The following is a 12,437-nucleotide window of genomic DNA, read 5'->3' as shown; positions in this document are numbered from 1 at the left end:
CTGGGGCAAGACTGCACGACCTTGGACTAATGAATACATTTGAAACATATATGGCGGCTGCAGCTCGAACTGTTTGATGAGTGAGGATCACAACACTGATCCATTTGACATATGAAAGCATGGCCTCTGACTTTAGCTTTACTAAACAGTCTACCATCAAACATGGACAGAAATAGAAACACAACAATCACATGAAGCCAACTTATATACTCATATTTGTTCACCAGTTTACTCCAGTATAAATGTATCAATTCATAAATTGACCTGCATTGTTTCAAACTCACGACTGCACTGAAACGAAATCCGACGTTCACATGGACACTTGAAAAAACAAAAGTGAGGTTGTGTGAAGTCACCTATAGCCACCCTGGTCAATTAAACACCTCCCACCAGGGGTTGGCATCACTCAAAAGGCTCATTAACCCTTCTGACCAACCACCAGCGACAATCAGAAAAACATGCCGTCACATTGGCCAATCCCTACATGGGCAGCGCAGGTCACCGCCCACACAAACGACAGGAAATTGAATTGCTGGAGAGAATGTGCTCAGTCTGAGCACTTGAGAGACATTTGTGTATTCAGGGCTGTTCACACGGCCAGACAGACTTTATGGGCTTAAAAATAAGAAGCAAAGGTGACGCCTAATGCAATTTTTAAGTGGAAATTACAGTTTTTTTTGTGTATTATTGATATATGAGTAAATATGCACAGATCCTTATAGGCAAGCAGGAATGTGGTTGCATAAATCATCTCTCAAGCAAAGCACAGATGTGCTCACAAAATTTATACCCATTGAAATGTTTACTAAAATATATATCCCAGATACATCCCATTTGGATCTTTGAATCAATGTGCATTTACCAAGTGTTTAACGTCGCCTTATGAGATGAAACAGGAGCAGTGATACATCGCTGAAGCGTCTTTGTGTGCCTGCTTTTAAGACCACTAGTCTTAATCTACTGGGTTGATCTCCCGGTTCCCGCGGGATTATAAAATGTCTGCAAACCTCCAAATATTTGAGGCAATCAACAACTCAACACGCATTTGGCGTTAGAATTCAAGACTGTGAAAACACACAAACGAACGGATAAAAAGGAGTGAAATATGAAGAGAAATAAGGGGATCGGAGCCGTGCCCATTTCGGGGGTGTAAAATATGGAGAAGTGTGGATCATTGGGGGAGCTGCTCTGCCTGGGGGAACAGATGAAGGGAGGACACTCTGCCAAGATCTCTCCACTGGAGGGGGAGCTGAGGGACTGGAGCTCTATGGGAGAAAGAGTGTGCGCCTCGCATGCTGCTCTCCTCAATCTCAGTCTCACACGCCTGCATTGACACGTCCCAGGCTCTCTGCAGCAGAGGGAAATTGCTGCTGACAGGGCCTTGCAAACTTTCACAGCCATTTAGAAAGACTTACTCCCACACTTTTGTCACAGGCATTTATTGCACAAGATACATGATATGAAAAATTAACATTTTTTGAACTTGGCATCCTTTTTTCACCAAGTTAGGCTTAAAAACCATTCATAATTTTTCAGCCGTGCGATCGGCCCCAGTGCAGATGTAAACACGAGACATGCCAAGTGAGACCTCGAGATTATGAAAATGCACAATTTTCATGAAAAAACCCAAACACTACTTCATACATTTATACCACGAGTTCCTAATCCAATAACAAATGCTGTCCGTATCACAAACACCAAAACATGAGGCTGTTTTTAAAGTGGGAGCAGAGGGTATCGCAGATTTACTGTACCTGAATGTCCACGACCAGCCAGTGCCTCCAGTAAGCAGATGTTGGGTTGGTCCACATCGGAGCATCAGGATCAACCATCACCAGAATGTACTTCTTGCTCTGCAAACAGAAGGAGATTCATATATTATTACTCCTGATACAAAGTGCTTTACCACAGAGCCACACACAGTGATCGGCCCAGAGGCAGCTCCAGTAGCAGCGGTACCTGATCCCTTTGTAAACGCAGCCATGTGCTGTTTGAGCATCACATTGCCCAAGGCTCGACAGCCATCTCTGCAGCTAACAACACTTAGTTTAAACACTTCAAAACAAATGCTTCCCTTTACTTTCATAGCTTCGACTTATTGGAAAAACTGCTGCAAAGTGTGAATTTTATTCTGTTCAAAATATTTGTGGTTTAGTTGTTACGCTGTCACTTGATTTGTCAAGTGGGTACACAAAGCTGACAAAAACCAGCTCATACCAGAAGGTTTGGTTTGCCTTTTGTTTGCTTGACACGTAATCTTAACACAGTTTTACTGCAGCTGTCAAAGCCAAAATGTAACTTGGAAAAAAAACAGATTACACGAGAAAAAAACGGTTCTAAAAAGCAGGAAATTAAACTGTTATAAAAATGCAGCAAGACACATAAGAAAATATTCTTAAATTAACTACATTACACCCCTTTTTAAGGCAAAAGTACAGCTCTGCCTCTATCTGTTATCCTCAAACTTAATATCATCACTGTGACATCAATAAAAATGACAAGATTTTGGATCCGAAACCAAATCCTCTCGTTAACATATTCACAGTAACTTTCTGCCACTTACACAGTATCTTTGTACCCCACAATCTGTCAATAGATAAAGTGAGAGAAAAAGCATCTTAACTAACACTTGATCACAGTTATTGGACGTTGACTTGGCGGCTTTACTGCCGGAAAATATTCATTCTGTCTGTCCCTAAAAGTTAGAGAATTATGAGAGCAGATTGAATTATTGCGAGAGCACATTTGTCATCCCTGGTCGTGTGCCCAAAATCTGCCAGACCATATGATGGGCTTTTTTTATTTTGTTCACTTCCTCTACAAACAGAGACATTAATCAGGGCTGTTCAATCCACGATGTCCTCTTTTACTGTATATGTACTTTAATGATATCAGCTTTAATGCGTATAAAAACAGATGCAACATTTCCTGCATCCTTACACCGACTGCCAAACGTTTCACTGAATCAAACGCTCGCCTGTAAACATGAACCTCAAATTTCTGTTTGTTGTGTCCTATCGAGACATTCTTCTTAAAGGGCTCTGAAAAATTATCGTAAGCCGATGTACTTGAATGAGATAAAGAAGTAGTCATGTATTTTTCTGCAGATGCTCATTTCCAGAAGGATTCTCTGCCTACCTGACAAGCAGTAATAAGCGTAAACAACTAAGCCTAATAATAGGATAATACTGTAGTCTGAGCGATAGTGCCTGCAGGTAACATCCAGACACACCAGCAACAATAGAGCCTCCTCCACAGCCTGTCAAAAGTGACTCTATATCAGTGACCCCCCCGGGCAGCTTACCAACCATGACCTGTTGCCTTCTGAAGAGTTGTAATCCTCATTTGTACATGTTTGCTACCAGGCAAAGACACAGTGATAATGTAGTTACACTAATATTTAAGTGATGTATTCAGAAATAACATAACAGCGCGCACACACACACACACACAGACTAGAAGGTAATTTAAACATGTAAATTAAAAATGACCTGCAGTCACAATTATCACTGAAAGGAAAAACACTTTCTTTGGATATTTCACGAAAGTTACCATGGATGGAAACACACTGTATAGGACAGGCTTAGCTCTCCTAAAGCCAAATATAGCACATTTTTTAAGAGGGTTTCACATTCATTTCCAACTGTAACAACAAAAACACAGTCTATTTATGGTGGGCACTGAATTTACATGATTTCTGCACACATTTAGTGCTTTAATTTCTACCTGTAAGAATCTGGCTGGTCCAGCTGGCACGGGCAGCAAATAATACAAGAGGCTCCCTCCATGCTTGCTCTTCACACATTGTGGCATGTACCCTTCTCTCTTACAAGGACAGTTTTTTTCTCCATCTGTCAGAATCCACATTAATTACGCACAGTTATGTGTGAAAGACTCCAGGGAAAAACAGATGCATACTCTGCCATCTGAAATAATTTATCAGGGCTCCAACAAACTAAATGTATATCAAACATGTTTTAACAGGGCTGATTCTCATAGCGGGATACTGGAAGCACAGATTACAAAAATATGTTATTGTAGTAATCAGTAATAATAATGAGGAGTTACATTTCTTGAGCCTTGATGATCATTTGAAATTTAGATCTTTTACACTGCATCACATCTATCACTGCTATCAGAAAATGTTCCATATTTTGGAGGGCACACTATCTATGACTGTACTGGTTCTGTGTTTGATCTATTTCATCAGATAATTTAGACCAGTGATTCCTAAAGTGTGGGTCGTGGATCGCTGGTTGGCCTTGAAGGTGCTGCAGGTGGGTCGGGAGAGATTATTTACAACAAATATATAAAACATTTTTTCTCTTTGAAATTATTCTGTTGCTTATAAACTGTGACATGTCTGTGGATGGATATTTTTTGTTGCACTGCTGACTGGCCTCTTACAAATAGAATTCTTCTGTTGGGAAATACTTCATTCTGATCAGAGTGGAGTCTTTAAGAGGTTTGGTTTGGCCCTGAAATATCTTGAAGGAGCCATATCTTATGAATGGATTTTCTCATATTCTGCACGGGTTTCACATTTTTGGGTGTTTATTGTTCACAGCGAAAAAGTGAAAACTGCATAATTCCGTTTTTCTCACATAATTCACATTTTTCAAAAGGTAGCCTCTGAAATGGGCCGTTCAGAGCAGCTGCTGTTTCTACGAAGAACCTTGCTTTGGCTGAAATCGACGAATGGTCATTCACCGTTATTCACCTCAGACTGCCTTCTTGCACTAGCTTGTAGCCAAGTTAGCCGAACCACCAACAGTGTTAGCATCAGTCTGTGTCCTGCGAGTAATACCCCTTTTCCCACCTAAACTTTACATGTTGACACAGGTTTTCCCGGGAAGACCTGCTTATAGATGCCGATTGTCTCTTTTCCTATTGCCAGTGAAGTATTCTCCTTTCGGTCTCTTTTCTGCTCTTTTCACATCACAAACGCGCCCGAAACAGGCTTAGTAAACAGTGAAGATGTTACGGTGGTCTTTATTGTATCTATTCATTCAGTCTGTATATCAAATTTGGCGCAGACAAATTTGGAACGCTGTTTGAGTGCTGCTCGGACGGAGGCAGGCAGAATTTGTAGCTGAGATGACAAGGAGTCGCAGAAGTTACTGACGGAGCATAGCATCGCGCCGGAGAGGGGGCGGAGACAAGCGTGTTGACATGGGTTTGGTGTTCCCATCAATGCCGATTGGCGCCGAGGCGATAATTACCCGGGTCGACAGCAGAGCCATTTGACCCGGGTCTGAATGCCGATTGTAGCCTTTCCAATTAAGCATAAAAGATGTTAGCAGGTGTCACTGTTTTTTGACCAGTGGGAAAGCGGTTTAAGACAAGTCGCTGTCAAGATTTCAACTTATCACCTCCTGGCAATTCTGGCTCAGACATATAAGTTTGGAGTGACAGTGCAGTGCGGCCACTCCCCCACGCAGGATCGCACACGTGGGGGAGGGGCTATGCGGTCACGCCAAATACTGTCAGCCAATCGTGGCTAAGGTCTGACCTTTGACTGGCAAAACAGCTTGTTCGTTTCAGGAGGAAGGAGAGACTCAGAAAAATAATTAAATTAAAATATTTGTAAAATCTTTAAAATGAAACAAACTTTACCAACGTGATTCAAAAACATATTAGAATAATTGAAAATTGATTGCACAGCTAAAATATGTCCCCTTTAAGATGTTATTGTAGGATGCATTCATAAGTTTGGGAATAGCTGAATTAGACTACTGTAAAAGAGACGAGAGGTCGCCTGCCCACTCTGTTGTGCTCATTATAATGGAATCTACAGCCCAAAAAAATGTCATGAAAATCTGAGAGCACACAGCAGAAGTGAGATCTGGGTAGGTGTCGGCCACGGACCACAGAGCTCCATCGGGCCATTACAGAGGGGGATGTGTGGCTCCTGGGTACAGGCTGGAGGTGGGGGGAGATTGAGCCTGTATTCTCTTGGGATTAACCTCCCACTGCCTGCTGTGATCACAGCAAAACGGCCCACCGGGACCACACCTCAGACGCCACGCGGCTGGAATAAACCCTGCAGGCGACTGGGCGTCTCTGCTCTGTCGCTGCTACTGGTCAGTTGCAGGAAGGAAAGGGGGATGTGCTCTCATCAGTAGAACCTATTCAGACAGAGCGGGGTCATTTAGTCATGAACTCAATACTTCTTTCTGATTTTATATGGTAGAAATTTAGATGTTGTTTATTATAATACATTTTTATATTGTAGAGATGACATTTAACTCCAAATGTCCATGCCAATAGCAAAGAATTGACACAGTATTTGCAAAACCAAAGATGGGGAAGAACAAAGGCCGGGGAAGACCAGTGTCTCTGAGGAGGAAAACTACTGGCTTACCTTTGTGTGAACTCTGCTGGGGATGAGAATCAGAGAGATGTCTAATCGCTGCTCTCGTAGAGCTGCCTGGGCTATCGAGCCCCTCTCTGCTAACTGATGACACAACGAAGGGCGAGGGGGAGTTAGCGAGAGAGGGAGGGAGAAGAGGCCCCTCTGTGAGTTTACAAGTTCATGCTTTATCCCTGACCCAATACCAAACAGTGTCGTCCGTGCAGCTGCCTATTAATATACCCATGGCTTTATCCTCCCGGTTCTTCATCTCCTTCAGCATCTGCGCACAGAACCCACAATGATTCATTAAATGGTCAACTGTGCGCACAGCTCGACCCGGGGCAAAGCAACGCATCGATCTCAAATCCCTGTTTAAGTAGCAAAAACACTTGAACTCGTTTGGTAATTAACAGGTATCTGTGTTGTGATTAAGAGACGGCGATGGCTTAACAACCATCGACTGCAGCTTAGAGCAAGGTTGAAAGATCGATCTGCAAATACAGACAAATAGAAACTCCAAAACACCACGGTAGAATTTAATTTTTTAGATGACGAAAAAAATGGTGCTACAATTTCTTTGTTTTTGCAGCCGAACAGTGTTTTAAGATTTTAACTGAACAAAATAAATATGCTAGTATCAAGTGAATAAATCGAGCTAAGTGTGTGGAGTGTCATACTAAATACAAAGTAACAAGGTCTCATTTTGGAGGCTGGGTAGCAATGAGAGGGGCAGAAGAGCGAGGGATGAGGAAGGTTAACAGTGGTAGGGTCAGAAGAGGAGGTTCATCCTGGTTGAGCTGGAGGTCAAAGGTCAGTCTGTAATTGAATCCTGACCAGAGAATGGGGGGCTGGGGACCCAAAGATGAGATGGAGACAGAAGGGGGGTGGCGACGCTCACCTAGAGGTCACCAACCTTACAGGTGAGGAGGTCCTCGTTGTCATTAATAACAGCCGCCCCCCCAACCTCTCATCTGCAGAAGCTTTGAAACCTCATTGTTCCTGACTGCAAGCAGCATTAAGAAACCTGCTTCACAGGCAGCCAGAGAGGGTAGATTAGTTACTGAATCATTTTTTGGGTCATAGGAAAAAATTGTAAACGTTTCGGGGAATTTGTCAAAAAAATTATGAATTTTATTAGAGATAGACCGATATGTTTTTTTCAGGGCCGATACCGATACCGATTATTAGTAGTCAAGGAGGCCGATAACCGATATTTGAAGCCGATATTCATTGCAGTAAAAGTGAAAATATTGGCGTCAAAATTTTGAATAATACAAACTCCAACACTTTGTTTAAATGCCTTTAAGCATATGCATCAGAGCCAAAATAACCCAGTTTTAAATTGATCTCTTATCGGCCGTCGGATTAAAAAAAAATATTTAAAAAAAAAAAATTAAATCGGTCTATCCCTAAATTTTATTAGAATTTTATTAAGGGATTGATGCGACTACAAACACGTGAATACTAATCTCAGCTTGCATACCTAGAACTGTTAAGAAGGTCCATACTTCTAGCACATCTAATGGGCCTTAATACATGGCTACTCATACCTAAGGGGCTAACAGAGAAGCAAAGAATGTGTCAAGAATGTCTACTGAGAGAAAAAGTCCCATCATTGTTACAGGTCAATTGACTAGTAATTGGGGAAACTACTCAACCTGTAAAAACAGTTTATGGTTAAGGGGACGTTTTAAAGACAAAGGCAGTTTCTCGATTCGGGGGCTGCATTCTTTGATGGACGTGTTCTCTGAAGGATGAGTCATTCATAGCCTGTGTAGACTGCTAAGGCCCAACTAAAATGAGACAGTCTGGTCTACGGGGGATTTCCTGTTTGCTTCACCAGCTGTTCCCGCTCTTAACCTTGTGTCACCAAATGCCGCTCCTGTCGCCTAGCAACAGGAAGCTAGCGGGATAACTAGCTAACATAACTAACTTCACGTAACATAACCTTTTTATTTGTAAAGATAATTTGTTTCAAGGTCCCTTAAATTCATTTCACAATTCGTATCGCTAGTTATTCGATTGAGTTAAAAGCAAAACTTTAACATTTAAAAGTGTAAGAGTCTGCCATCTTATTTAAATTGGCACGCAATGAATCTTGGGATACATTGGGCTGCGAAGGATGCACCCCAGGGATCGTAGTGGCCCGGGAAATGGAGGACGCATTTGTCGGCCGCATCTGAAGCAGCCTTCGACGCACCGCTATGATGCTGTTGGCCTTCAAGGATACAGCCCCTGAATTAACACACAGCTACGGACTTTTATGCCCCAGGTAAGGGAAGGGGGAAATGTTGCATTATGGGAAGTATAGTATCCAATGTTTCTGTAGTCAAATAACATATTTGGCAATATCTGCCATCTAAAGCATGATTTACCTTTTTGAAAGTGCCCTTGGGATTATTTTGTACCCAAATAGTTTCACTCAGAGTTTCCCACCATTTTTCAAATTGTACAGCTCCATGGTTGTTCTTCACTGCCTTTGTTTTTCTTTGAAATGTCATCAAGGGACAAGCGTGAAACCAACATAAGCATAGGCAAAAAGCATTAGCATACCCCTAATACAAACATTGCATTTAGCTGAAATGTTCCCTTACCTCAACCATAATGCTTGTTCTACCTTAACCTAACCACATGAGGTACTCAGGATACTAACCTCAGTCTGGCAATTTGTATACCCAGTATCTAACCCAGCACTTCCTTTAAAAAAATGTTAACACTGAACCTGATCCTGGCCGCAGAGCCATGTCCTTTATTAACGTGTATCGCAGAACATTTAGGTTTCATTTAAATGGAATTTAAGTTAAATTAACTTCAGTGCTATTAATGCTTCTGAGATCATTATACAGGATGATTTGTGGAGCCGCCAACAACAGCAACAGCTACTGGTTTAACATTCAGATATATTATTGACACATATAAATGATATGCAAAGAGAATGCCAATACTCCTCAGTGTGTTCTTAAGCACCACACACAGTGCGGGCTGCTCACTACCTCCAAACCTGCCTATTTTTAACTCAGCCTCCCTCCCACACAGGAGTGGAGTGTGAAGTGGCTTATAAATCCACACTTGGAGGAGCCACATGGTCAAAGGAAAGTCACATGTGGATACAAACGCATATTCTAGGCCTAAAGACAACACAGCTACTAGATCCCCGCTGGGTAGCCAAACAGAGGAGTGAGCTGGAGCATGAGGAGGCAGCGGTTCAAGAGGAATCAAAGAGGAATATGAAGCACAAGTTTACATAATTACATAATCACATTAACAATTTGTTTTTTGTTTCAACATAAAAGCACGTATTACAATGCTACATTTAATCAAATTAACACATGGCAGAAGGTAAGACGAGGCCAGGAAATATTGTTTACAGCTCTTACATTCTGCCCTTTAAATATTAATATTCTGTGTGTGTGTGTGCCACAAGCTAATTCCTGAGACATCCATTTATTTTAGGCTCAAAAACAGTTATACACCGGTATACTGATAAACTGTTTGAATGCAGTCTGTCCTGAACTCTGTTTATAGAGCCTTGTACTTTTGTTTTCCCGGTTGGAGCTGCTATGAAGCCATAGCTAACAGTAAGATGGTTCACAGTCTGATTGGAGCTTGAGGGGGGTGAGGGAATTAGTAGCAGCCTAGGGAACCATTTCTGCATTTCTCTCAACGTCGAAGACTTCTTTCACCGCGCCATGCTTGCAACACAGCCGTGCTCATGTTAAGCTTATTAGTCACCCTGGATGCGATCTTGCTAGCTGAGGCTTTCAACACTTTCTAGTTGTGGCTTTACACACATACACCTACTCACTGCCATGGAAGCATTTCTGCAAATGCACATGCTCGAACACAGTAACTACCACTAACAGGTACTCTGAAGTAACATGCAGCCAGGCGCTGGGATGTGAGCCTCTGATCCGGCCCGTGCTAAATGAGGCAAGAGGGAAATATTTTTGTCATGTACTTTGGCTGCTGAGAGCAAAACACAGTCAAACGGGGCAAATTACAGCACTGGACTCATATCCATAATTAGTCTGTCAAGCATGTCACACACTGAAAAACATAGATCTGCTATTTTACCACCAAGTGCAGCCTATAAAAGTTAATGGTGAGCGCATTCTAATTACTCCACCAGCACTCGGGGATCTAAATCAACTATTTTGATTCTAAAAGTACTTAGGGGAATTTGGGGGGAAAGAGAGAGATAATAAAGATCTTCTGGGATTAGAGGATGTTTTGGATGTTGCAGTGCATGTGCGACTAAAAACAGCAAGTTCACGCAGTGCATGACATGAGATTTCAAAGCTGTAAACACCTAAAGGTCATATTTAACATGTTGTCTAAAAATTAGCTTCATCTGGGTCATTACATTTAATTTGGCTTCAGTCCTTTTTTTCTATTTGAAACGAGGAGAGTGAAAGCTTGAGCAAAATTATTTATTTCATGAGGAGAATAAATGCTTCTTAATATCTATTTTGCCACATTTTTAAGAACTAAAGACGGCCTACTGGTGCACTTTATCTAAATGAAATAAATAAAAGGCTTCCACTCGGTGCAGAAGCATCCTGCAGAAAACACAATTCTGAAGACGGTGGGATTCATGCTGCCATGAAGGGAGCTTTAGTTGTAAGCACTCTGACACCCATTCCTATTTGGCCATCAGAGCTGTTAAAGGTGTCAGGCCTGTTCACAGGCACTGTGTGTTTCACCAGCCAAGATGGCTTCCACATTTTTTCTATCATGATTAATTATGGTTTCTGATGGTAGTACAGTGAGAAAGTGTAAATTATTCCCACATTTTCTTGTGCCCTCCGTTCAGTCACTGTTGTGTAGGAAGATGCTATTGACGCCATCCATGGATGGCGACCAAAAGGCATCTACATGGGGTGGCAAACTCTAGTGCCTATTAAGGGGAGGAAGTGGTGGTGGGGGGTGCTTGGCGTGTGGGCTGAACCTAGTCAAGACTGCCAGTTTACAGGGCCAGATTTTCCAGTATGGAAGAGTCTTGTTTCAGTGGGCGACGCTGGGTGTTGGGAGACTGGGAGAGAGGACTGCCCAGGGCTTGGAAGCTTGAAACAGAATATTTCAAACAGACAAGCACCGTCTGTGTTCCAGTGTCACCAGCCCACCCGTCTGACAATCAGGGCCATGTCATCACACGGGCTCTGAGTAATTCAGGGAGCACTCTTATCACCTTAGAAGATGTGGCAAATTCAGACGTCAGAGCAGTCTGAGGTCTCAGCGGCAGAAATAGCATTAAATGATACATAGCACAGACTACGGATGACAAAAAGTACAGTACAAATGTTCACCTACAGGCAAAACATCAAGCGCATGAATAGCAAAGCTTGGTGGAATTCAACCACAATACGGCGCTTCGCTTTGAACAAAATCCACAATATGTCTTCACACTGCACACGCAGCGCTGAAAATCCTTAGTTTTGGAGAACTGGCTGGAATAAAATCATTCGTCTGACAGATCATTTTATGTATGTTGATATATTTAGCGCTGTCAGAGAGGACATCACAGAGAATGGCACTTATATCACAATGCAAAAACTGTTATCAGAGGAGGTACAGGTTTATGGTTCAAGGGCTCGTCCATTCAGAGAGAACAAGCTCAGCCTCTCTGCCTGACACACTGATAAAGACGGCACAAATAAAACAGCTCCGCAGCTCCATCTTTGCCTCTCCCCAAGGGAATAATATATCACCCATCTGAATGTGGCACATATTGAATCGTTTCCAGCGCTGATGATTCATTTGAATAAATCAGCCTTTTTTATTTTGCCAACTTGAACTGATACTGAAATAAGGAAAACTGAAGTCACATTGTTTGATATGAGGCAGGACAGGTGTTAGAGTGTTCTATAGCACTGCTAATCCTAATCCCCTTTCAAGTAACAATTAATGACTACAGCAATAATCTTCGCACATATGTTGTTGCAATTCCTTTTTGACTGTCAACCATAACCTGCCTAACTCACATAGACCAAATCCAGGGGGATATGTCGCTGCAGGCAGATAGGATCTTATCCTGGATTTGCATAGATAAATGCACAGCAATAACTCAGAAAGCACACGGGAC

At 42.2% G+C, this 12,437-nt stretch overlaps 1 protein-coding gene across 1 annotated transcript in view; it reads right to left on the bottom strand.

Annotated features, from left to right (window-relative positions):
• The window catches only part of LOC138610942 (phosphatidylethanolamine-binding protein 4), a 59,778-nt gene that overhangs the window by 29,205 nt on the left and 18,136 nt on the right, over positions 1-12,437 (bottom strand). Inside the window, exon 4 of the mRNA XM_069683827.1 lies at positions 1,755-1,853. Coding sequence (XP_069539928.1) covers positions 1,755-1,853 — 99 coding nt within the window. The remainder of the gene's footprint in view (positions 1-1,754; positions 1,854-12,437) is intronic.

Source organism: Semicossyphus pulcher, unplaced genomic scaffold (genome assembly GCF_022749685.1).
Source record: "Semicossyphus pulcher isolate SPU_LCO1_2020_fin unplaced genomic scaffold, fSemPul1.0.p SCAF_6, whole genome shotgun sequence".
Classification (NCBI taxonomy): domain Eukaryota; kingdom Metazoa; phylum Chordata; class Actinopteri; order Labriformes; family Labridae; genus Semicossyphus; species Semicossyphus pulcher.
This window is presented reverse-complemented; position numbering and strand designations above follow the sequence as displayed.